Source organism: Zosterops lateralis, assembly GCF_965231275.1.
Source record: "Zosterops lateralis genome assembly, chromosome: 4".
NCBI classification, from domain to species: Eukaryota; Metazoa; Chordata; class Aves; order Passeriformes; family Zosteropidae; genus Zosterops; species Zosterops lateralis.
In genome coordinates this window covers 27,918,580-27,944,657 of record NC_139765.1, presented here as the reverse complement: position 1 = coordinate 27,944,657, position 26,078 = coordinate 27,918,580, and the positions used below count along the sequence as shown (strand labels likewise).

At 39.7% G+C, this 26,078-nt stretch overlaps 2 protein-coding genes across 5 annotated transcripts; one reads left to right on the top strand and one right to left on the bottom strand.

The window, feature by feature from the left end:
* Positions 1 to 3,344: 3,344 nt before the first annotated feature.
* On the top strand, positions 3,345 to 12,964 carry SLC25A3 (solute carrier family 25 member 3). Of its 2 annotated transcripts, none has more exons than XM_083860037.1 (8): positions 3,345 to 3,413; positions 3,563 to 3,719; positions 8,348 to 8,469; positions 10,637 to 10,816; positions 10,933 to 11,114; positions 11,805 to 11,977; positions 12,407 to 12,517; positions 12,627 to 12,964. In XM_083860037.1, exons 2-8 carry the CDS (start codon positions 3,569 to 3,571, stop codon positions 12,785 to 12,787), a joined length of 1,080 nt encoding a protein of 359 aa, XP_083716163.1. In that variant the 5' UTR covers positions 3,345 to 3,413; positions 3,563 to 3,568; the 3' UTR covers positions 12,788 to 12,964. The 2 variants fall into 2 exon arrangements, with proteins under 2 accessions (XP_083716163.1, XP_083716164.1); XM_083860038.1 differs by lacking the exon at positions 8,348 to 8,469 and adding an exon at positions 8,069 to 8,190.
* Positions 12,919 to 26,021, bottom strand: IKBIP (IKBKB interacting protein). Of its 3 annotated transcripts, none has more exons than XM_083860036.1 (4): positions 25,813 to 26,021; positions 24,170 to 24,399; positions 23,298 to 23,415; positions 12,919 to 19,382 (listed from the first exon to the last, which is right to left on the bottom strand). In XM_083860036.1, the coding sequence occupies exons 2-4, from the start codon at positions 24,361 to 24,363 to the stop codon at positions 18,627 to 18,629; spliced, it is 1,068 nt and encodes a 355-aa protein (XP_083716162.1). In that variant the 5' UTR covers positions 24,364 to 24,399; positions 25,813 to 26,021; the 3' UTR covers positions 12,919 to 18,626. The 3 variants fall into 3 exon arrangements, with proteins under 3 accessions (XP_083716162.1, XP_083716160.1, XP_083716161.1); XM_083860034.1 differs by lacking the exon at positions 12,919 to 19,382 and adding an exon at positions 20,234 to 22,405 and having other exon boundaries at positions 25,813 to 26,020; XM_083860035.1 differs by lacking the exons at positions 12,919 to 19,382; positions 25,813 to 26,021 and adding an exon at positions 20,234 to 22,405 and having other exon boundaries at positions 24,170 to 24,874.
* Between the last annotated feature and the right edge of the window lie 57 nt (positions 26,022 to 26,078).

The window sequence follows — 26,078 nt, the reverse complement described above, 5'->3', positions numbered from 1 at the left end:
CTAAGGTGGCATAGACATCTGTAAGTAGTGTGTATATGCTGATATAAAAAAACAAAAAAACAAAACAAAAGAACAACAACAACAACAAAAAGTTTTCTGTTCCACCTCCCTTTTAAGTTCTTTATTAGTATTCCTAGTCTGCAGTTGAAGCATAGTAACTGCACTGTCTTATTTATTTGTTCTTTAGGGAAAAAAAGTGATTCTTAATAGATACAAACCATATAATGTGTGAGGAGAATTTAAAAAAAAAAAATGTTATTAGACCAGGATATCCATGGCAGCAATTAGTAAGAATAGAGGTTTCACTACTTCCTGTGTTGAGAACATGTAACTGCTGTTGTTCAGCCTTGGAAGATTGGATCCCAGTGAAGGAAATGCTGCAAGTTATGGTTTCCCTTGGGCTGTACAGCCTGATCCATTACTGACTAGAAACAAGGTCCATTGTGGAGGCCCAGGGGCCTGCCATTGAGGTTTTTGTGCCTCAGCTGTGGAGGGCTGAGGCAGATGAGGAAAACACCCATTTAGGTGAAGGTCAGAAGAGTCTCTCTCCCATGGACCTTTGCAGCCATATGTTAATATCCCTTAGGTTCTGTTATCCCACTGCTTTTCCCAGTCCCTGGCCCCTCCTGTGCACCACTGTACCCTGTCCCTATTCGACCTTATCCCTCAGATCCACCCCTTCTTCCCTGTATTTAACCCTGTACCTTTGGCCTGATCCCAGCTGTCTTGTTCCTGGAACACATTCAAGACAGTCTCCTGTGCGTGTGCTGAAATAAACAGCACTCGGATTTCCAAACGGGACCCCGTCTCCTTGCCTTTATTGCCAGCCCTTTATTATCAGAGTGCTCCAGGCCCCGAAAGCGCAGGTCGCTCTCAGGGACACATTGTTACATGATGCAACAGTCCAGTAGTTCTGGTGTTGAAACAAGGAAAGTGTGTATAAGACACAAGTTTACAACACAAGCAGATGCTGCTCTGCTAATCTGGTTATCAAAGGTGTGGATGGTTGTTTCAGTATCTCATGTATTTTTGAAAACAAGGTCACCTGGGGAACAAAATCATAAGACTTGATTTAACTTGCAGGCTTCACCAAAATGTTAGAACTGTGAAAAGTTACCATAAGACAGGAACTAGCCTGCATTTTCTTGATTGTATGCAGTTTGACGTGAAATTGGGGTGGGAAATAGAACAAGGGTATGTGGTAGCTGTTACAGAAGGATAGATGAAATTAAGAACACTGGAGTTGCAAACTGAAATTTTCCTAGCCTCACGAAACTTGAAGAGCTACTGATTAAAAAGATGGATTTAATTTGCAAATAGTTCTTTTTACTGTGAATTGGACAGATATTATTGACACTAGAAAGTAACATTTTTCAAGTCTTCACATATTAATACCTGCAATGTCTCTCAGAAATCAATTAATCTAGATGTTTTGAACTACAGCCTATTGCTATTTTATTCCAAAGTTGGTGGGTTTTTTTGTTTTTTTTTTTTTTTTTTTTTTTTTTTTTTTTTTTTTTTTTTTGTAAAATTATATGTATTCAGCAAGAAGATATATTATCCCTGTATTTTCATGGGGCTATGGTAGACTGGTGTTTAGTAGTTCTTGTTAATAGTACAGATGTTAGAAGATGTCACTTAAAAACCAAACTCAGTTTGTTCCAAGAAAGTTGTACAGACTAACTCATAAGCATCTCTATAGTTGTGCACACAAATTGCCATTAGATGTCTATAGTCATCTGCTCATCCTTTATAATTGGAAGGAACAGAGGTTTTCTATATATTTAAAATTGGAAAGGTCTGCAAGAATTGTAATAATTTATATGCAGTTTCAAGTTAAGAACCCAAATTTCAATCATGTTTAGAGGTTACCAATGTATTGAAAATAAGTGTCAGTGTTCGGCTTTTAAATGAAACATTGTTACCAATAATTGTTTAGAGGCAAGTGAGTAGAGCAGAACAAGTAATGGCAAAATGAACAATTCTGGCTTGTTTTCACTGCTGCCACTGGCAATGAATTCAACAGCACTTTGGGCTCTCAGCTGGTTGCTAAATCAAAGTATTTGAAGAGTGCAAGTTTCATTTGACCTTTTCCTACTTGAGCAGCTGGAGTGTAGTTTAATGAAGAGGCACTTAACCAACCTAGAGATCTGTGACAGAGCTATTGGGCATTTTTGTCTGTGTACAGCCTCCCTGTATTCACAACTTTGTTGTGAAATAGAGTGAGTAGAGCCAGGGCCTAACAGCCTTCCTTGGAAGTTTGACAGGAGCCCCTGAGCTGACCAAAGCTGGGGTGTTTCTTCAGTGTGGTGCTGCTGGTGTGCTGCCATTTGCTCAGAAGTAAGAGCTGGGATGTTCAGCGCAGGTCTCTTGCTTTCCTGGCTTCTGTGTGTATGCTCTTGCAGAGCACTATAATCAAAATACTATGATCAAAACAATGAAAAAGTGGAGTTATTGCCTCTTTGGTAACTGGAGAGATGAACTTGTCTGTGCTAGTCTTGCACTCTGTAAGTCACTAAGATGAGTGAAATCACCCAGTTTTGGAAAAGGCATAGTTAAAGGTAGATAAGGCCAAGCATGGGTCCTGTGTTACATAACATTCTGTTTTTAACAAACTGGTAAGAAACAGTTTTGTGAGCAGGGGCAGATGTAGCATAGGCTGTGTCACGATCCCCTGCGAGCTCACCCTCCCAAGGTGGAGCTCAGCCAGGTGTCTGCAGACAGCGCTTGGTGCTGGATCTGACCGTGCTTGGGTTGACAGAGTCCTACAGCCAGAGTCTGGTGCGAGGGCTGAGCTTCCTGCTGAGGGAATTGCATCCTCTGTGTGCACCAGAGAGTGATCAGAAAGTATTATAGATGTGATTACCAGACGTGGAACCCGGCGTGAGACCGAGGACTTCTTTAAACTAATCTCAAAAAATGGGTGCGATGCAAGTGGTTGGACTCGATCTTAAACACATCTTCCAACCCTGATGCTTTCACGACTGGGTGTGAATACTGCAGAGCAGGGGTCAAGGCCAGCACAGGGAACTCGCGCTCGGGCCTGGCTCTGGTTTGTCATTGCCCGGGGCAAGGTTGCGGGAGGCACGTGGCGCAGCTGGCGGGCTCCCGAGGCGATAAGGAAGGAAGGAGGAGAAGCTGAGGCGCGGGTTTATGGCTGTAGGGCGCGGTGGCGCACCCCGAGCTGCGGGGCTGCAGCCCCGGCCGCGGGGCGCTGAGGGGGGGGGGGGGGGCGCGGGCGCGGCCCCGGGGGCGGGAGGGCGGAGGCCGCGCGTGCGCAGCGGTTGGCGTGGCGCCTCCGCCAATGGCGGCGCGCGGCGTTGCGCGGCGTCCCCGCCCCCGGCGCGGCGAAGGACAAGGTGACGGCGCGGGGCCCGCGTTCCGCCTCTGCCGCAGCGGCTCCATCTTGTGAGGTGAGCTGGGCCGCCCGCCCGCCCGCCGGGAGCCGGACTCGGCCTCGGGGCGGCAGGGCCGCCTCGCGGGTGCAGGGCCGGGGCTCGGCGGCCGCGCCGCGGGGGAGTTTTCCGGTCTCATGTAGCTCTGCTCTTCTCGCCCGCCTCAGGTCGCCATGTTCTCGTCCATCGCGCCGCTCGCGCGGCACAACCCGTTCTACGCGCCGCACTTCCAGCTGGTGCAGGACGGCGTGAGGAAACGCCCCGCGGAGCCCGCGGGGGCTCCCGCCACACGGCGGGGCCTGGCGGCCGCGTCCGCCGACGAAGGTGAGAGCGGGACGGAGAGGCGGCGGAGGCGAGGCCCGGGGCGTGGGGCCGGCGGTGCCCGCATTGCTTCCCCCGCAGGGCCGGCCTGTGCCCGCCAGGGCGGCGCAGGGAATGCCAGCGCTCGGCGGGGTTCGGCCGGGCCGGGAGGGGCGCTGGGCCTGTGCGCCTGCTTGGAGGACGAGGAAGGGCACGGGCAGGGGAGGCGCTGGCGGTGCTTCCGCTCGCCTGGCGGTCTGTGCTGAGGAGCAGCAGCCATCCGGGCTTGCCGGGAAAGGACACGGGAAGGTTCTAGTGCCCAGTAATCACAGAGACCTCCTTAGATTCTGTCTTGGGGAGCAGAGAGCACTTTTTCTGGCTCTGTATGGCCTGCAGCCTCGGGCACTGAGGTTGTAGGCCCGTACTTCTTTCAGCGGCGGAGAAGACCAGCGAGTGAATCTATGGATTCGAAAGACCATCCCTCCCATCCTTTCTCCCTTTTTCTCTCTTTTTTTTCACCAGTTTTATTTATAGCTGAGCACCTGATCATTAGGGGTGCTTGCTGCTCTTATTTTTTGGGGTTTTTTTATCTTTTTAGTAGTTGTGGGTGTACACCAGATAACGTGCTATTCAACATACAGGGACGCACTTAAGATTTAAGTGCGAGTGTTTCCCGTATGTTTCCCAGTCAGTTTATTGATTTGTGAAGGTCAGACCTTGACGATACTTGCAGTACCATAGAATGGGTAAGGATTAAAAGGATCACAGGGAGCCGTCATCATCATCATCATCGTTATAGGTCCAGCTTCCCTGCTGAAGCAGGGTCATCCTAGAGCAGATTGCACAGGATTGTGTCCAGATTCTTGAATGTCTCCGGGGAGGGAGAGTCCACAGCCTCTTTGGGCAGCCTGTTCAGTGCGTGGTCACCACAGTGAAGAAGTTCTTATATTCAGATAGAACTTTCTGTGCATCAATTTCTGCCAATTGTCTCTTGCCCTGTTGCTTGGCACCACTGACAAGGGCCTGGATCCATCCTCTTGGCACCCTCCCATCAATACTTACAATGATGAGGTGCCCTTTCAGTCATCTTTTTTTGAACAGACCCAACTCTTTCAGCTTTTCTTCATAAATGAGGTGTTCCAGTCTCATCATCTTTGTAGCCCTTCCCCGGACTTGCTCCAGGAGCTCCATGTCTGTCTTGTCCTGAGGGGCCCAGAACTGGGCACAGCACTCCAAATGTAGCCTGACTAGGGGTGAAGCCCTCGAGCTGCTGGCGGTGCTCTCCTAATGCATTACAGGATACAGTTGGAGTGGCCTTCCTGGCCCCACTGCTGGGTCATGGACAGCTTGGCTGTCCAGCAAGACCCTCAGCTCCTCTGCAGAGCTGCTTTCCAGCAGGTTGGGCCCCAGCCTGTGCTGCTCCATGGGGCTGTTCCTCCCCAGGTACAGGACCCTACATTTGCCTTTGTCAAACTTAATTCAGTTCCTCTCTGCACGTCTCTCCAACCTGTTAAGGTCCATCTGAAGGAATGCACAGTAGTAGAGGTGGACATTAAAATTCTAATTCTCTTAAACTGTCAGTAACTTAAAAGTGTCTCTCTGGTTTAATTTGGAAAAAAAAAGAGAATTGTTATCAGCAAGCTACCTTTTCTGAAGTACAGTGATTGAAGTATTTTAGTGGTCTTGCATGAACATTCATGTAATACACGAAAGAGAGACAGGTTAGGTTATATGAAGTTTTCAAGAAATCTTTTGCGGCTTTCAGTGTAGTAATCCTGCTGCCAGCTAACTAAAGCCCTAAATCACTCTTTGGTATGCTAAATATATCCAGTAGGTACACTGGTTTCTTTAAAGCATTATGCTTAATCTTCATCCTGATTGTTGGCAGTTACGGTCAAAGGTGGTAGTTGTGGTCAAAGGTGGTTTCAGTCTTTATAATCTTTTCTGCTGAGTTCATTGTTTCATGTACCAGTTGGTTCTCTGGCTTTTGTTGCCATAACACGCTGTAGAAGATATCTGAACTTGCACAAGGTCACACAAAGTCAGTACAAACCACATGGCCTTCTGAGATCAGCTGAGGGCATCAAGCACAACAGAGCTCAGAGACCAAGTATTTTATGACCCACTCATGGAATTTGTCCTTGTTAACATGTCAGATTAGAAGCAGAGATATTAAATAGTTACAATGTAGCTGTCTGAACAGAGCAGATATATTTTTATGCAGTGTATTTGTGCACCTTAAGGGTGTTTGTCTTAAATGAATACCTGAGTATGTTAGAATGACTTTCTTGTCCTCTGTGCTGCATGTTCAGCTGGTTCTCAAGTTGAGGTTTTTAGAAAATTTTACTCTAATTCCAAAATAGAAAGTCCAAGATTATCTGTGGCTTTATTTTCCTAATACTTCTGTAACACTGCAAACCTGGGCAACTCTGAAGAGCTCAAGCCTAATTGATACTGGCTTTCTTAATGATTGTACTTAAACACCAGGCTGACAGGTCGGTCTGAATAGTACTGTAATGCAGCACATACATAAACTCCTACTTTCCTGTGGCTACTATAAAGGTCTGTCCCTGTCATTTGAGGAGTATGACCTCTAAATTACTGTGGAAAAGGCAGTAAGAACAAGCAGTTCTGAGATCTGGGCAGTTTGGTGCTGCTGCAGGGCTGTGGTGCTGTTGGCCAGAGACACAGCTGGACAGAGCTGCCCCTCCCAGACCCCGAGTCTGTTCTCTGGTTACACCTGCCTGATCCGTGTGTGTTTGACCAGCCATTCTGGAACGTCGTAAAAAGACTGTTTCTGCTCTCTGCAAATCTGCCAGCATAGCCAAGCTATTTTGGAGCTATGTGTGAGTCCCAGACCAGCACATTTACAGTCTTTAGCAGTGTCTCAATTAAAATTAATTTATTCTGATAACTAATTTCTAGCTTTTAACTTAGGTACACTGTGGCATCTGTGATTTGATATTTATTGTTTTAAATAAAGAAAAACTTAATTTTTACTATTTGGGTAATTTTTAAGAGTAAGGTGGAAAATTAAATATAAAACATAATGTAAAATCTGGAACATTTGTGGGAAGGAGTTCCTTTAAAAGTTATGTTAGCAAAGTTATGAGCTGGATAAGCCTGCTAGTGTTATCTGCTGCTCTGTTGATCGTTGTCAGTTTCTGTTGATGTTCATAAAGGAATTCAGAACAGAAAGATGGCAAAGAAGCTCTGCGTAAGATAGGCTTTTGCCATCTTTTAGTTTTCATTAGTGTTTCTTGGAGATAGTTCTTACTAAGTTGTAACACTTTAATGTCTGTTCCATTATATTGAAGTGACACCAGTAGATTTAGTAGCAAAAGATTATCATTATTTTGAAGAATATTTTTTACATAGCGTATTAATTTCTGTATGCTTATTCAGTATATTAGTTTTGCTTTTATTTATATTCTTAAACTGCCGAGCATGGCAGCAGAACTGTGCTGCTACTTTATGCTTATTTTAACTGTTCCTTGTAAATTTGAGTGGTTTTTGTTTGCACTCACTTATAGCCTCTGTAGCTTCTTCAAAAGTGAAAGAAGAAAGTGGTTTTTTTTTCCAGCTCCGGTAACTTCACTGTATAGGAACATGTGAAAATTAATAACTTGTTTTAAGATTGAATGGTTTTATACACAGTATATATGCACATAGAACAGTGCATATGAAGTGTCTCTTGATTAAATGTGACCTGAAAGATTCTCTAATGAACCTTGTGTAAGAGCATTCAATGGGATGATAAATAGTCATCTGCCGTTTCATTAAACAAGCTGTATACATTTGAGATTCTATATTTGAAAGATAATTTACAAAAAATGTATGTAAATAATCTGAGAAATACCTGAAAATATATCTGCATGTCTCCAACACCAATATTGTAGATTTTTAGTCTCTACTTAAATACAGAAGTTAAACTGTCATGAATATTTAACGAAAGAAGCTTTGTCTTTTGAGTACTAGAGAAATACTATTCTTCCTTAATTCCTGGTTATAAGAAATATATCCAGTTGTACATTGCAACCTTGAGTCATAGCTTCTGCTAGTAACTTCTGAGATTAATTTTTATGGTTTTAGTGTGCTGTGAGCTAAAAGTTCACTGTTTCTTCCTTTGTTTATTTAAAGGATGAAATTCAATTTGGAAGGCTTAGAATCAAATCTTGTCAGACCAAAATGTTTTAATTTAAAGGAAAATAATTATTTTTCATTATAACACTGTATTCAAGTAATATAGCATGGGAGATTATTTCAGTTTAATACATTTTTATGAAAGTAGCACTTAGTTTTTTTTTTCTTTTCTGATCGTTTGTTACCATTTGTGATTGATCATATATATGTAATTTTTTCCAATTAACTAGAATACAGCTGTGCCTATGGCTCAAACAGATTCTTTGTGCTCTGTGGCCTTGGTGGGATTATTAGCTGTGGAACAACACATACAGCACTGGTTCCTCTAGACCTGGTTAAATGCAGAATGCAGGTTTGTTCTGCATGTTGGTATGTGATTACAGAGCATGTTTAGTGTGCTATATTTAATTACTAATGAATTTGAGGTATAAAGGATACCCTGGACATCACTGTCCAACCGTGCATGGAGTTTATATAAAAGCATGGTGTGTCTTTATTTTTTGCTGCAGAATACAGTTGTGAATATGGCTCGCTCAAGTTTTATGCTCTCTGTGGCGTTGGTGGGGTCCTAAGTTGTGGCCTGACACACACTGGTGTCGTACCTCTGGATTTAGTGAAATGTCGTATGCAGGTTTGTATAAACTTAAGTATTTCTTGAACTTGTATTTTCTATTAAGAGTTGGCAGTAGGGGTGCAGTCTTGTGGCTGACAAGAAGCAAGTGAACTTGAAGACTGCTTTATCAAATCCACTGCTGTAAGACTAGCAAAGCACTACTTTCAAGAGAAGTAAAATATTATGGAAAATCTGGACTCATTATTTTTGACAGCATTTAAGGCACGTTTAACTGACTATATTTGTTAAAAGGCACCCACCACAATGTTACTTTGCTGGTTGGTTGGCTGTCCAGCACTATTCCAGTGCTTTTGGAGTAAGGAAATAGTATCTTTTGGATCTGCGTTTTTTAGCCTGGAGTGACATGCATGTGTAAGTTGATCCATTAACACCGTGGTTATCAATGCATGGCTTATGGATTGGATATTTTCTGATGGGGCCACTTTGAGCTGAGTGGCTAAAACTTGATTTGGTATCAGGAAGGCCATTGATGCTTGCAGCTGCTTTCCTTGAAGTGATTTTTGATTAAACTGAAAGGACCATTGTTGCATTGCACTTATGGAACATTAAAATCATTTTGTGAACAGCCATGGATGAAAATGTACTAACAGATTTATTCAGGCAAATCTGCAAGAATGAAGCAAATTGAAACACACTTGTAAATTCCTGGAAATACATAGTTAACGATTTCCCTGTTCCATAGGCTGACACTGATTATAAAAATGGCCATTTTGTAATTATAGAACTCCTGAAATTAGGAAGGTGCTATGAATTAGTCGGACCTCCTTGTCACACTAGGAATGTGCATGTGCTATTCTTCAAAACTGTGTTCTGCTGAATGGCCTTTATTTAAAAACATTTACCAGAGACTTTTTCACATTCTTGAGAGCACCTGAAAGTCTGGTCTCAAACTAGGAAATCTGTAACACATCAGACATGCTCACTGGGCTGCCAGTTCTGGTTTATGATATGGTAAGGGTGGTGATACTTTCCCTTCCCTCTCCAGCACTTAGAGGGAGGTTCAGGAGGCGGGTTCCATGTGGATTCCAGGTGTGATTTTGTAAAGCCTGTCAGCATTTCTCTCTTTACAGATCCAGTGCAGAGCATGTTACTAATCTTTCCTAAATTCTCCGGGAAGAAACCTGCCCTCTCATGTCTTTTTAAGAAGAAGTCACCTTTGCCATGGTTTAACTGAAACCAGGATACCTGTTACACACCTAATAACTAAGCATGGTTCTGACTCGAACATAGTCTCATTTTACCATGCCTAATTAAATATCCAATTTTCTAAAATTATGTCTCTTTTTAAAATTGACACATTTAGGTGAACTAGATCTCAAGTATGTTGTTCCTAGATTGCAAGACAAAATACCAGTCCGTGCAGGTTGGCATGCATGTCCCATAGCTCTTTCTTCTTAACCTCTGAGAAACTGTTGGATGATGTCAAATATGAAAAGTAACAGTGAGATGTGACTTAATTACCTGTTGAAAGGTTTCTGCTAAATTACTTCCTTTCACCTGAAACAAAATTATTTAAGTCAGTCTGTGTTAAATTTCTGATCAGTTAATAAAATCTCATTCAAAAATTTATAGGCAGAAAAAAGTATGTGTGTAGCCTTTATTGCCAAGTGAAAGTACAAGTGTAGAGTTTTTGAGTACTCTTTAGTCCACTTTGCTCCATTAGTCTGACTTTGTGGAGAGATGACACATGAAAACCTGTGATTGGTAATCAGGTGAATCATTGGGTTTCTGGCAAAAAAGAACACTTGAGTGTACTTAGACATAGCGTGTAAAGTAGATGGGATTGCTCACAGGACCCATTAAATTTTTTGAAAATCTGATCTGTACATAGTTGCACCAGTACACTACTGACAGTGTTAAAACAGTGATTTCAGTAAATCTTTTCATTACAGTTATGTTGTTAGTTTGGAGAATTAAAGTGAAACAAAATTCGATTTGGTGGTTTCTGAGTATTGAGGAACATATTGGCTGTTCAAATAAGTCAGGGTTTGAGACTAGCAAGTAACCATTATGGTTATATTAGTGTAACTTTGTGGTGAGTGCATCATCTGTCCAGGGAATTACAGGAAGCTGGCTGTCTGAGGAATAGAAAAAAATTTTGGATGGGGGTGTGAGAAGGAAAATAGTATGCTATATCAAACATTTAACTGTCTATTCTGTTTAGGTTGATCCACAAAAATACAAGAGCATCTTCAATGGATTTTCAGTGACAATCAATGAAGATGGTGTTCGTGGCTTGGCTAAGGGATGGGCTCCAACCTTTATTGGCTATTCCATGCAAGGGCTTTGTAAATTTGGTTTCTATGAAGTTTTCAAGATCCTGTATGGCAACATGCTGGGAGAGGTAAGCCTTAAATGTTTAATGTAAATCTGTATGTCACAGCATAATAATATTAGTGATAAGGAATAATCACGAAAGCATTATTTATTAGTAAAAATGTGTGCTTAAATTCCTTTCAGGAAAACGCCTATTTGTGGCGTACTTCGCTATATTTAGCTGCATCTGCCAGTGCGGAGTTTTTTGCTGATATTGCTCTGGCTCCAATGGAAGCTGCTAAAGTCCGTATTCAGACACAGCCTGGATATGCGAACACTCTACGGCAGGCTTTACCAAAAATGTTTGCAGAAGAAGGCATCTGGGCGTAAGCATCCTGTCATTTAATTGACATTCTTGATTTTAGTACATTTTTCTTAAGAACTGGTGCTATAACTAATTCTGGCTTTAGCTTGTAATAGATTTTGGTCTTTGTATTTCAAGATAAGAACTTAACATACTTTGGGGAATCTGTGCTAAGTGGGTGTTGGTTCCACATGCTCCTTAGATCCATCTTTGTGAGTATCTTTGTGCTGAGTTCTGCTGGCTAACCTCAGTTTCTAGCAGTTCCAGTCAGAGATATTCAGCAACTTTCTGGTTGTACAGTCAAAGATGCTTGAGTCATTGGCATGTGAGAGTAATATAACTGCATGTTAGCTTTCTGTTCTGATAGAATGGCTGTAGATGTACAGGTCATATCTCACTATCAGGACTTGGCTGGTATGCAGACATTAGCCTTACTACACTAGTACTATCAGTACTAGTGCCGTGTAATCTGAAAAGTGACTAAAGAAACTGCTGTGCAACCTGGGGATCAGGAAAATTTCAGTTTGTGTTGCTGTTTGAAGGTGGTACTCAGGAATTAATACAACTCAAATTTCTGCAGGTATTGACAGCATTACAGGATCAGTATATAGAAGTTTTGTAGCAGCAATAAGTAAGCTAATTTATTTCAGGTTAGAAATATACTTTAAATATTGAAGAAAATGAAACTCAGATTGTCTCTTCTCTGATTAAGTTTCTATAAAGGTGTTGCTCCACTATGGATGAGGCAGATTCCATACACAATGATGAAATTCGCCTGCTTTGAACGTACTGTTGAAGCTCTCTACAAGTACGTTGTTCCCAAGCCACGAAGTGAATGTACAAAAGGAGAACAGCTGGTAGTCACATTTGTTGCAGGCTATATTGGTAAGGAATCTTTAAGTCCTACACTTCATTAGTGGATTACTACAAAGCTAGAGACCTGTTGCTTTTCAAAATATTAAGCAGATGTCACCAACATAGGAGGATTTACTTGCAACTTCAAAATGTGCAGGAGAAATAACTGTAATCAGTCTGTTAGGGAAAAATGGGTCTGTAGTCGGACACTACTCTAAACTGCTCCTATATGTTACCAATATCGATGGCCAGGTTTAAAAACTGCAGCTGATTTAAGTGAAAACTTGCATCTTTTTCAGTCTTGGGAATTTTTATGCAAGGAGGATTTTTAGTATCCAAAGATTCAGAAGTTTTTTTCTGGTTGTTTTCTGTTCAGAAGTTTTCAGCTGGGTGTATTTAGTGTACACTGTAGTGGTACAGTTAAAACACTGCAGAACTAATGTCAAATTATTCTTTCAGCTGGTGTATTCTGTGCAATTGTTTCCCATCCTGCTGATTCTGTGGTGTCTGTGTTGAACAAAGAAAAGGGCAGCTCAGCTTCACAGGTCCTTATGAGGCTTGGATTCAAAGGTATATTCTTACTTTCATGTATTTTGGATCAAGTGTTTCTGGCATTCTGGGGAGGATTGCTTTTTTCATGCCATTTTATGCTGCTCATGCTTTATGGTTTGCTCTGCAGGTGTATGGAAAGGTCTGTTTGCTCGTATCATTATGATTGGTACCCTGACTGCACTACAGTGGTTCATCTACGATTCTGTCAAGGTTTATTTCAGACTTCCTCGCCCACCTCCACCTGAAATGCCAGAATCTCTGAAGAAGAAGCTTGGTCTAACTGAATAGACAACTCATGGACTGACTGCTGACTGTCCCAGTGATGAGTTTCATGAAACTTTTATATATTTGACTATGTAGAAAAAAAACAAAGCTCTATACAATGTCATTATTGGTTGTGCCCTCAGCTCACATGAGGGTTTAAATTCTACCACTGTCATTGCCTGAAATAAATGAGAAACAGAGTGCTTAGTGTCTGTTTACTACTGCATATGTAAGCTTCATTTCACAGTAGCAAATACCTCAAATACTCTCCTGGCTTCCCCCTCTCCCCTCAAAATAATTTTATTAAAAAATATCCTGTTTCACACTTTGGAAACGAGAGAAATCTTACTCTTCTACTTAAAAAACAATATTAGGCTGTCCCTGTTTCCAGAGAAGTGCCAAGAACCTGTCCTTGCACTTTGAGCCCCCTGATCATTTGCCTGTAATAAGCTGTTACTGTGGAACAGCTGAACTCCTGAATGGCTGAGATGAGACTGGAGTCTGATCGGGCATCCTAGTCATGATATCAGTGTTCCCCACAGAGATAAAAGGAACCTTAGGCCTACTAGAGCTGTTTCTGCCTTGGGATGATCATCCCAACTTATGATTGCTTGACTAAATTCTGCTTCTGTTGGCTTTGAACCACACCAAAGAACTTGGCCCTTCTGATTATCCTGTGGAATTAAACAGTACCTCTTAACTAGAGAAAAGTTGATGTTAATAAAGATTTTCATATATATTTGACTACTAATGACATACTTCAGCTTTACAATAAAATAAAAATGGCTTGTCTTTTATTCTAGAGTTTGAAAAACTTACCAGGTTTTCCTTACATTTGCTATTGGTGTAGTTTCTTATTTCAGTTATTTTTTTCTGAACTTCGTTTAATACTAAATTGTGGTTGAACATGTATTTCTGCAGCACAAAGAGCCATACCAGGTTTTTTGGACCTTGATGTGAAGAAATACATGCTCCTCAGCACACAAGAGGAGACAATTAAGGCAATGTTAAGGTATTTGGTTTCAAATTGTTTTCTCAAATCTTCTAGTGAAGGATGATTGTGCTGCCTTCTGCATTTCACCTGTTCAATAACCCACAGTTGGTAATCACTTCACCCTATGCAGTACTACTTTGTTCACAAAGTAGAGCTGGAGCTGATGTGATTTTTCTTGCAGTACTGTGGATAGGCTGCCTTACAGCATGTGAGCTGTTGATACTGAACTTAGCTTGGCACTCACGTTATACTGCTTCTTCCTCTACTTGGCTCCTTCGGAGCCAAAAGGACAAATCAGGCAGGTGCCATTGGAATAGCATAAATGTATTGACTGCTGCATCTTGCTGGAGTCTGATGTGCCTGCTATTGTAGCACTGAGCTCACTCCCTTATGAAAACCCTCCAACTTCCAAGATTTTGAATGATTATGCTAAAGAAGAAAGCTGGGCCTTATTTTGAATTGTTGCCTTTCAGAATGCAGAGTAACAGCTAAAACTACACCATTTCCCTGTCACTGTGACAGTAATAAAGGCACTCTTAGGGCGGCTGGTATCTGCCTGCATTATGCAGCAAAGTCAAAAATAAAGTTCTTGTACAACAACTGCTTTGTTGTTGAATTAAAATTATTTAACGCTGAAAATATGTAAATCTTGTTTCCCCATTGTGAATGGGAAGCTCTGCAATTATTTAATGAGTCATTAAATGTTTGTAAGAGCTTCCTTGGAGAAAAGCCTTTACTATGACTTGATCTTGTATCAAGACTTGATGTTAAATCACCTTTTGAAGTTGCGTATATGGTGCAGCTTGCTAGACAAAATTCACTTTTGTGTACTGGATATCAATTTCTTCAGAGGCATCTTTTAATTCAGTAGATTTTTCTTCACTGAAAGTTCCTTCTAATCCTGGGGCAAGTGAAGCACTACTGTCAAATGTTAAGGCTGACAGAAGAGTGAGACAAGCTTGGTTCATGTAGTGAGGTAGTTTGTCAAATAATCTAGCGCTGAGCTAAATTTCTCAAGACTCACATTCTATATGTGGAGCAAAATCGCACAATTTTTCTCTAGGATTGAGTCAGTGTTGCATAGTTGTTATAATTATGTACAATAATAAGAGAATCTTAAGTCCATTTTCTCATTGCTCACTGGTAGACCTGAAATTATCTTTTAAAGATGCTCAGATAATTTTATCAAGGTAGATCTGAGATAAGACTACAAGGAGCAGCCAGTAGCTCCCCTTCTGTAACTGAGAAAGGGAAGATGCACTTAGTGCTCCTTGCAGTGTTGTGTTTCAGTGGAAAACCCAGGAGGGGGAGAGAATTGCCTTGCAGCTGCCAGCTTCATTGACATTCAGCCATAGGATTGTTCAGATGCTTGTTAGGAAAGGGTGTTGCTTAAAGGGTTGCCTGCTGGTATTTTAAATAAGCTTCAGTGGGAAAAATGTAGTATTAAAATGCATTTAAAAGGTCAACTTTGTTATTGATAACTGCTTTGTGCATAATGCCTGGTACATTTTCCAAAGGTTGAGATGGAGCAGCGGTGCTTTTGATGGATTTGCGCTTCCATTGCAAGGAAAGTCCTGTATCAAAAAGGGGTACTCCATTTTGAACTTGAGTAACTCCAAACCCATCACTATACCCCAAAGTGCTCTGTAAAACATGGATTATGTATATGCTGCTTGTATATTTTATGAAGGATAAAACATATTTTCGTGCTGGTTTTGGAGCTGAGATGAGCTTTCTGGTTTAAAGCATACCGTATATATAAATATGGAGTAACCAACTGCATTTGCACACGGTGTTTGTATCAGATTGTACTACAGATGAAATGTGCTGACACTTACGGACACTCGCGGAAATGTCTGTTGCATATCATTTTAAAATGGGCTGTAATAATACAAATAGTTGTAACTCATTTACATTTCTACATAGAAATTATGTAGTTCACAGTGAAAACAATAAACATTCTGCTTTTTGATAGCAAATATGAGTACTTTGGGTAGATGAGCTTTAATAGCTGCATGGCCTTGTTACAGAATACAATTTTTGTAACTCAGTGCTGGGGAGAAAGATACTACTAGCAGGAAAATCTTGTCTGAGCAGATGTTCTGGTGTCTAAAAGTAGATTTTATTGTTTTGGGATTACTTTGCTCATGTAATTTTTCATTACTGATCACTTAATGCTGTTGCTGGCTTTTGGGTTGTTTTTTTCCTTTCAAGTTGTTGACAAGTATAAATAATTGGCCAGTTTTGTACCTGAAAGCTAAATTAAAAGCAAAAATGGCATAAGTGTCACTACAGGTTGGGCTCAATGGGATGATCTGTTTTAAGTAGCATAGCTGTAATTTTCATTACCTGAATCTCTCAATCATTTGATAAAATTGCAGAGTATCACTGTGACACTAGAAATTAACTAAGGAGTTGTATTTTCACTGAGCCAGTACTCCCCACCACTGACAGTACTAAAACAAGGAGGCAAGGTTATCAGTCTGCTTTAAATTTTCAAAAAATACCTCACTCTCTGCTCAAATTTTCCACTGTAGAAAGAGCTCTCTGCCTCTCTGCTTAGAGCAGTCCAATTACAAAGCTAGTATAAAACTTCCAATTTTTAGTCCAGTGGAGATGTGTCCCTGAAGAGCAAACAGAGATTTGTAATACCTGTGTAGATTAAGGGAGAATTACTGATTGCTTGCCTTACTGCTGAGGTCAGTATGGTGGTGTGACAACTTTAGATACAGATTATTCTGAAATATTTTTTCCAAGTAAACTTTACCTTTGTGACTTAATTTTTTTGTCTAGCTTGCAGCAACTAAAGTTTCTGAAAGGGTTATAATGCTTTAGATGTGCACTTCCTAGGAAGGAAGGGTAGGAAGTCTGCACACATCTGAAGGAAAAGGGAAATGAATGGTCCTGTAACATTTTTTGCATGCTTAACTTCCCTTGGAATGGCAATGCACAGGACTTTAGATTTTTGTACATTAAGCTTTTCACTGGGAGGTGTGTTCTAGAATTTGGAGGTTGAAAGTGAAATCCACAGTTGTTTATCCTGGCTTATTTTCTGGTTACTTTCCAAGGAGAGAGTGGAGTCTATTCATGCAGACAGACCGCTGCTGTGTCAAGGCTGCTCTGATTAACTGTGCAGCTGGAATGTATTTTCCACATCATTTGTGTATAGGTTGCTCTACCAGTTCTCCCGTTCTGCCTCTCCAGATTCTTACTGGCTACTGACCACAAATAATGTATTCATAAAATTAAAAGCAATGTGAATAAAATTACTGTAGCCTGTAATGCCATTAATCCACAATATACTTATTATGTAGCCCTCAACTCCTAAGGTATATGCGTGCATACACTGTTCTAGGTATGATATGCAATGCATACTTTACCATGGCTGTTCTTTAATTTTGCTGCCTCCTCCAAATGCCATTTGGTTATTTTCAGGAGTTTACTTAAGAACTGTGTGGAAGAGAAAAGGAACAGGGGGCAGTAGAGTATCTGTGGATGCTTCTAGGAAAATCTGTCTTTTGACAGGTTTATTCTTGCCATCTGTCAGGTGGACTTAAAAGGGGGAGATAGGAATGGACCTATACCAAAAAGAGGAAAACTTTAAACAAAGTATTGGAGAGTTGACTGTGGGCAAATGAAGCAAAGAAAGTACAGAGGATCAGCAACATGGAGCAGACCAAAAGACATGGAATGCTGAATGAAGATGAGATCAGTGAGGGAGAAGAATGCTTGTATCTTCCATACAATCAAGTCTAGCAGCTGCAACATGTTCAGGTATGGCCAACTGAAAAGTTATAAAGGCCTTACTATATACTTACGCTTCTTATTATAATTTCATTTATAGGGATTTTCTGAGTTGCTGTATCGCTTCTAATTGATATTTATAGTAATTTTTATTCCTATTTAATGCACTGCTCTCCCCCACTTTCCTCTAAAACCATTTGCACTATTTTTTTACTGCCTACTTCATTTTCAAATGTCTCAAATCTGTTGTTTTTCAGCACCTAAATAGTCCCAGTAGTTCACAGCATTAGCCTTTTGGGATATAAGTAGCTTCTCTGCTAATTTTGCTGCTCACTATAGTATTTTACAGACTAAGAAATAATCAATGACTAACACTGTTAGGATTCCTGAGCAGACACCATGACACTGGGATAAATCCATCAGCAGCATTAGTAGGTCTTTCAGAGCATTGTCAGTATAGAGCATTCTGTGTTTTAAAGACTGAACAGTCCTGCACAGTAATTTTGATTTACAATTATAAAGCCTCACACAAAGCTTTATATAAATTATTCCATCTAAATATGGGACAAATATTTTGGGGGTCATAAGCAATATTTCTGAGCATTTCTTGCTTTGCTGCATTTACCTTGTTAAATATTACTTTTTTAAAAAAATGGTTTACAAAAATCATAGAGTGAATAGAGATAAAGTGCTACTGCTGTTTGACTACCTCTTGTTTAGCTGGAAACCACAATTCTATTCCTGCCTTGCAGCAGGAAAGAGAAACTGGAGAGCTGTCATTCTTGGGCCTGCTTTCTTCATGAAAGCAAACTCTAAAGCTAAGAACATAATTTTATGCTTTAACACTGCTTTATTGTACAAAACAAGCAAAAATTTATTAAATATAGCATCTGTCATTCTTCAGAAAGACAAATACATGCAGAAAGATATGTTTTTTGTTCACATTATTATTTCTCCCATGAAATAAGTATGACTTTTTCCTGTCCTGTTCAAAGGAATAGGACAAAATTCAGGTTTAGGTGTGCTTCTAAATGAAGCCTTTAAATATTGTGTCTTCTCAGTACTACATATGATGGGAGTTAATACTCCTCAAACACTATTCTTTAGGCAGTAGCCTTTCAGTGATCAATTAATGTCTGAAATCTTGGTTATTTCATCTTTCACATCCTTGATCTTGGTTTGAACTCTTGTTAGATTGGCCAATTTCTCATTCAGTAAAGCAATTTCCTTCTCCCGTTGTAACACCTCCTCCACTAATCTTCCTATTCTCAGTGTTAGATCATTTATTAAGGGCTCCAAGATGGCAAATTCCTTTTTAACTTTGTATATTTTAGGTTTTAAATCATTTGCAAATGTAACTGTCTTCAGAACTTTTGCTCTGTCACTTTCAAGATTCAGAAGTCTATTGGAATGCTTGTTAAAACCACTCCTTAACTCAGACAGTGCAGTCTTAATTTGCTCCATTTTTCTTGCGTTACTGGATGCCATGCTTTGTATTTTTGTACTTCGGTCGATGCTACTGGTAAGGAGGTCACCTATATTTTTTATGGTTGCCTTGTCACCTTTTTCTACTTTATCTTCTAGTGTTTGCAAAGAATCTGTCAGTGCAGTCATTTCTGAGACCAGACCTGAAATGCGCCTTATGTCAGTTTTTACTGTCACAGTTGTCAACGTTATGTTTTTTGCAACAGAAGCTGCGTTCTGTTCAGCACTTGAAACCGCATGAAAAAGGCTTGTTAAATTCTTCTCCAGTTCTTCTTGTTTTTTAATTATGTTGCTAGACCATGTTTTCATTGTATAAATATCTTCCTGCAGATATTTAATGTGAGAAATTATTTGAAGATCTTCCAGCTGTTTCATTAAGTTCCAAGTCTTTTCACACTAGAGGGATACAAAAATATTTCTAGCTTAACAATTCAACATCAAAAGTCAAGCTATACTTTAATGAAATATCTCACTATTCTGACATTGGAGTGCAAATTCTGTCTCTAGGAAATCAACTTCTGCTACAACATAACCAATTTTTTTTCTTGTCAGTATACATAAGAAATTTTACTACTTCTATTACAACAATTACAGGAAGGTGCTATATGACTTTCCAAGGCGACCTCTGAAAACACAAGCCGTCAAATGGAATCTTCTTCCATATATAGAAATTTTTAAGTCTCCATCAAAGCTATATTAGTGAAAGAAAACTCATGCTACTGCTGGATTTTTGTCTTGATTTACTAGTTCACTCTTTTTATTTTCTTATGAGTGGTGCTTGGTTTTTAAATTTGAGAGGAAGAAAGGAAGTTACCCAAGTGATACTACCCTGTTCAATAAGTCAGGGTAGAACTTGGAGAGAAAAAAAACACCAAACAGGCAAACTGAAACACATTCTAAGAGGCTAGAATTAGTTTCATATTAATCCTTTTCTAGACATTAATAGTAAAAATATCACAGAAATGAATATTTTTAACTCGTTAATAGTGCTGGTCATTCCTCAAGAACTCAGAACCATTTGCTCAAAAGCAAAAGACCAAAATTTAGGTTGTGAAAAGTTGTGCTTGTTTCCTACTTAATGTCCTCCAAGGATGAGGATTTCATGTTGAATCTCCTATACATTCATCTTTCAGTAGGCTTGAGGTTGATAAAAGACTTTGGGTTAGGGGTCATACCACTGGCACTCTCACCATGCTGCCTCAAAAAGATACAAATTAGATACACTAGAACTGGAAGACGCTTGTGAAAAGTATTTAAAAAACATTTATTTATATAATAGCTTTTTCCTAATAGGACATAGAATAAAAAAGTATTTACTCTGTACCCTTTCTGGAAGAGCAGTTTATTTGGAATTAGATTATGCACCAGGATGAGGAAATTAGCGACAGTATATTTTTATTTTGAATATGACTATAAACAGAAATTTATACATAAGCAATAATTATATGAAACCAACACAGCTTTCTAACATTGAGAAATATTGGTTTCATAGCCTCTTGAATGGGCAGAGTTACCTGACTAGTGAAGATTTCAGTGGAGTTCTCGAGAAATCAATGTACAAACCCAGAATAATTTAAGTCTGCTTAAGTGATAAATGTGGGTTCATACTGTTTCTCCTAAGCAATCTCCTTTCCTGAGAAATACAAAATTATCAAGACATTAAGTCTGCAGACAATTTGTGTTCTCCCTGATATCCAAATTTCAATGAACAGCTATCAGGCCTATTAGTTACTACATCATATGTAAGTAGGTCTGTGGATAAACTGGATATTCCCTGCTCCCAAGGACACAGCTCCACTGACTTCATTAATTACTTTTGCAGCTCTTGGTTCAGCAAACTTTGAGAAACAATGTCAATGACACTGTTGAAGTTGTTTTTATTTTTTCAAATGCAAAGCAGTGTGAAACGTATCATGTAATGCCTAATAAAGAACATCCTACAGAAGAAAAGGTTAAAATTTGTTTCTAAAGCACCAAAACACCCCCCCCCGAAAAATAAAAACAAACCAGCTGCTATATAAATATCAGCTGCTTATAGATACCAGAACAAGACAAGGTTCTCAGTAGGGGGTACTTTACTAGTGTTTTCTCTAAGGATGTTGCATCTACACTTCAGCTGTTTAAAATGTATTCAGTACTTTCCTGCAGCACAAAACCATTATGGTGTACAATACATTAAAAGTAAAGTACAGCCATCTCTGCTGAGAAATAAGTGATTAATTGTTCAATGTATTACAAGTCTATGGAAAATAATACACAAAGTAACAACAAAAACTAAGTAGTAAAAACTAAATACAAACTAAAAATATTAACTGTTTGTCCCTTAAATCTAAATAGTTTGCTTCAAATTGTTTTAAATAAAAAAGATATTTTGATAAATAAGCTGAAAATAATCCTTAATTTAAGAAAATATTCCTTTCATTCTTTAACAAAGTACTACTCTCTTGCTCTCCAGTCCATTTCTCAACCTTTCGGGCTGTTCCAATGCCACTAAAGATCAATGACAATATTTCAGCTATCCTTGACATATGTTTAAACTACATTATTTAAAACAAAGTGCTTTTTCATCAATGAAAAACCTAAGTCCAAATTCACTTATCCCCATTCTGTCCACTTTCTAAGTTAAAGCTTTCTAAAGTTACTTCTTTTGCTTTTGAAGATACTGTTACATCAGGCCCTTTTTCTAGAACAGCTATTTCATGCTGTACTTCAAACAAGCTGCCATTGGACTGTAGGACTTCAAGAGCCTTCTGTATTGCCACTGTACCAGAAACAGTTTTCAACATGTCATTTTCCACAGCATACAGCTGTGTCTTCAAATCCTCTATCTTTTTCTCCATACCAAGAAAGTCACTTGACAATCTAAGAATAGAGTGAATAGCATTTTCAATTGTTGGCAAATGGGTCTTGCACTCCTCAATTTTAGGTTCATAGTTTGCAAGTTTCTGATTCAGATCTGTGTCCTTGGCTACCAGACTATTCTGTTCTTCTTCTAGCTTTTCAACTGACTTTGCATCCAAGTTCAACTTTTGTTCAACTCTAGAGAATTCATCATCTTCTTGTGTTTTTAGTGTTCTAATATTTCTGGCTGTACTGTCTTCCAAATCTCTTACTCTTTCTGAAAGGGATTTAATTCTTTGGTCAACTTCATTGATTTTGGAAGTAACTTCTGTATGTATGAACTTTGCTTCAGATTTTAAACCACTAGCATTTCTGTTCATTTCATCCAGGCTTCTTCTCCAGGAATTTGTAACATTTTGGAACTTCTCATTAATGTTCTGCATCTTTAGAGAGAGAGTCTGTTCATTGTTCTGAATATCATTTATGATCTTATGAAGAGAAGATATTTCCTGCCCAAACTCAGTCATCACAGAGATGGATGAGGCAGCTTCTTGCAGGACACTTTCAGAAGACTCAAGCTGTATTTACAACACAAAACAATGTCTGTGTCTACTTAACAAAAGTAAGAACAGAAAACCATTTCCATTTATTAAGAGAGAATAAAGTCCCTTAAGAGCCACTGTACTTGTTACAAAGCTCCTCCATGGTATGTTTCCATGTTTCATCTTTAAAATATTGTTGATTAACCCAGCATGAAAAAGCCATGAAAAAAAGGTATATCTGTCGCTGAACTTCTATAGCATATATGCAATTTTCCATGCTTTTTTTTTTGTGTGTCCAACTTAAGAGTAAAACCCATGCAACATTTTGAAATCTGAAGCATAGTATATAAATGTTCAAATTACATCATGTATAAATGACTTTATTCTGAGATCAGTGCTGAAACCAAATCACTGGCATGACCCATGGTGTGCTACCATCATTACCTGTAAAGTATCAGGGATAATTCATCAGCCAGCACAGCTTTTGTACTTGACAATGTCACACGTGGTAATATTTTCTTCATTACTAATGTATTTTCTTACCTATCACTTTATTATGCCTTCATACTATTAGAACAGGTCTGCTACATCAAAATGCTGGTAAATTTTCTTTAAATCAACATATGTTAGAATCGCACATGCAAGAGGACTGGTAGAATAAAACATGCAACATATGTAAGTTCCTAAAAATAGTTTCGTTTCTAAAAAAATAATACTGAGTTACAACTACTATATTCACATCCTGGAACAATGGCATGGATTGACAGGCTTTGTCACATGAAAGAGTCTTTAAAGGCCTATTCACAGGCAAGTAAAATACATTATGAAAATTTATTTTAAAACGGGCAGTTAAATCAACAAAACAATAATGAAGTAAACAATGACAAATGTTCACAAAAGATTATCCAATTAAGATGTTAATGATTACCTTTTCAGAAATAAGGTTTACTTTATTTCCCACATCCCGGATTTTTTCAGCTTCTTGATGTAAAAAATTGTACTTTCTTTCCAGATCAGCAAATTGACCTGACTGCTGAAATAGAAACCTGCAAATTTCAAGTAGATAAAAAGAAAGCATAACTTCTTAATTAGCATATACTAAGTATTCCAGGACCTGATTCACAGCAAATTGTTACTGGAGGGATTTGTGTTGACAGAATTTGCTAGATCAATTCATGACAGAAAAAAAATAAAAATTAATGAAATTCATCTGTCTTGATACTGGAGTTATCTTCCAAAAGAGGTATGACAACCAGGAATGACAACATCCATATATGTCTTTGCTTTTACACTGTATGCTAAGGTAACTAAAGCACTGATACCACTAAAATATTTAAATCATCCTTACCAAAGATATTTTTGTAATACCTTTACAAGTCTTTTATTTAAAGGTATAAAGATACCTTTACTTAAAGACTCTACCTGATGAACAGTTCATTACACTGCTGAGGAAATTATATACAGAAAACTACACTTCACTTCTGTCTAATTATTTATTGCCTGCCAAACAAGCAGTTACTGTCAGACTAAGTTGCCCTCCAGGTAAATGTAGTCTCCAAAGGAGGTATTTATAATTCATGAGCAAGGCACCTTCAGCATGATGTAACAGATGAAGCTTCTATAGTAACTCAGTGCAGGCCAACGTTTCCCTGCTTGTGAATACTGCTACAATTTCCTTGATCATTCTGGGTTTAACAAGTTTCTATAGACATTTAGCCCAAGCACTCTGTTAACATGTAAATCGTACCGCCCACAGAATACAAAAGAAAATACTAAAACCCTCTTTAGAGAGTTACCTACCAGCTCACCACCAGGCAAACAGCAAGGGAAACAATACTCAAACTTGTCCTTGAGTCCATCCAAGAGGAACTGTGATTATTGCTGGTCCTGGGACTTGCTGGCTTCCCATAATTACTGCACTTCTCAGCCTTCTGTGAACCTTCACTGGTCCTGGATGAAGAAATACCTTTTTTCCTTGGCTTTACTTCAGACATTTTGTGGTTTTAAAAAAACTGAAGCAAAGGAGAGAGCTAGGGAAAAAAAAAAACACAAACCAGAAGGGACTAGCTTTTACATCTTACTTTTTGCTTTTAAACATCCTCAAAAATAAACTTTAAGTGCACAAATAACCCCCAAAAATGTTTATTTTGGTGTTCACTATGCTTCCTAGTTATTTGAACTTTTGTCAAGTATCATACTACTTTCATTTGCTGTCTATATTACACTATAGAGCACTGCTTTTGTATTTTTTTCAACTGAACTGACTTTCCAAACATAAGCTAATTTCCAGAAATACTGTGTCTGCTGTAGAATAAGCTATTTTAAATATGTATTTAAAATTACAAGGATTTAAAGTATATTCTTTTTTTGTAGCTGATGACTGTCACAAGTTCATCAGCAATTTCACTGATGAACTTGTGTTTTACCTGTCGATTTAAAAAAAGAATTACCTAAACCACCCTAAAAGGGGAAAGTTAATTTTTCAGTTTTAAAAATAAATTGCAAATCAAGCTTTAATTTAGAAATAATTCTGTTGTAATGATTTCAAGTAATCTGTAAAATTACAAACATCAGTTAACAAAAAGCCATGATAGAAAAATTCAGAAGATTCATAAAGCATGCCTCTAGAAAAACTAGAAAAAAGAAAAACTGTAACTTCTTGATAAAATTAAGGTCAGAATAGATTAAAGCAATATCCATCTCTAGCTCATATTTTAACCAACCAAGTGAAGTAGAGAGAGTAGTTTTTAAGCCTAAAATCTTCCACCATAGTGCTCAAAATAGACTTGGTCTTTGGCGGAGTTGCTTTAGCCTAATTTGAGACCAAACTGTTGTGCCGGTTTTTTGCGCCACTTCGCAGCTTTGCTGCTTAGTCACATATCAAAATATAAATATGTGGAGATACACAGTCATGCACAGGGGTAAAGGCATTGTTAAAATCTTATCTGTCAGGCAGGTAGCTTAGAGCTGTTTGAACCACAATGCTAAGGAAGCGTGCTCAGAGAGGGAAGTATGGAGGAAAGAAGTTTTTAGTTTCCAAAAGAAAATAGCAAAAAAGCTACCAAAACAGAAACATTCTATTTTAAAGCTTTTAAAACGTCTTTGGGTTCGAGAGCACATATTATGAAGTTAAACTGGAGGAAAAAAAAAAAAAAAAAAAAAAAAAAAAAAAAAAAAAAAGAGGTCTGAATAATAGTAAAAGAGTTTAACAGGGAAAATAAAAGCTCTGCTGTGAAAGGACTTGAGCGCGGTGCGGTACAGACGGATGGCCCGCAGCTCCCCAGAGACCCTTCGGGACCGCCGGCCCCGCTCCCCCCGAAGTGACGGGCTGACTGTGGGCTCCCCCTGAAGTGACCCCCATCCCCTCGGCCCCCGGTCTCCCAGCCAGCCCGAGCCCCCGCCAGCCCTGCGAGTCCCGGCCTCCCTGTCCCGCTGCCCCGTACCCGCGGCGCTCCTCCGGCCTCAGCTGGGGTGTGGAGGCGGGCGCGGCCCCCCAGCCCCGCCGGCACCACGTTTACGGCCCGCGGGCCCCTCCCCGGCCGTGGCTGGCGTATCGCCGCCCGGGGCGCCACGTCCGGGCCCGCCCCGGCCTCTCCTGCCCCGGGGGCGGGCGGGCAGGCTGGGGGCGATCCCGGCCCGCACAGCCGGGGCTGGGGCCGCTCGGCGCCGGCGCGGGAGGCGGCGCGGGGCTTTGTTCGGCGGCGGCGGG

Bases quoted from the DNA above. Each gene is read 5' to 3' on its own strand.
- SLC25A3 (XM_083860037.1), top strand. From the start codon at position 3,569: ATGTTCTCGTCCATCGCGCCGCTCGCGCGGCACAACCCGTTCTACGCG. The intron at 3,720-8,347 runs GTGAGAGCGGGA...TTTTTGCTGCAG, and splicing joins GGCCGCGTCCGCCGACGAAG to AATACAGTTGTGAATATGGC. The intron at 12,518-12,626 runs GTATATTCTTAC...TTTGCTCTGCAG, and splicing joins TATGAGGCTTGGATTCAAAG to GTGTATGGAAAGGTCTGTTT.
- IKBIP (XM_083860034.1), bottom strand. From the start codon at position 24,363: ATGTCTGAAGTAAAGCCAAGGAAAAAAGGTATTTCTTCATCCAGGACC. The intron at 23,416-24,169 runs GTAGGTAACTCT...TGAAATTTGCAG, and splicing joins GTTTGCCTGGTGGTGAGCTG to GTTTCTATTTCAGCAGTCAG. The intron at 22,406-23,297 runs GTAATCATTAAC...TTGTAAATACAG, and splicing joins TAAACCTTATTTCTGAAAAG to CTTGAGTCTTCTGAAAGTGT.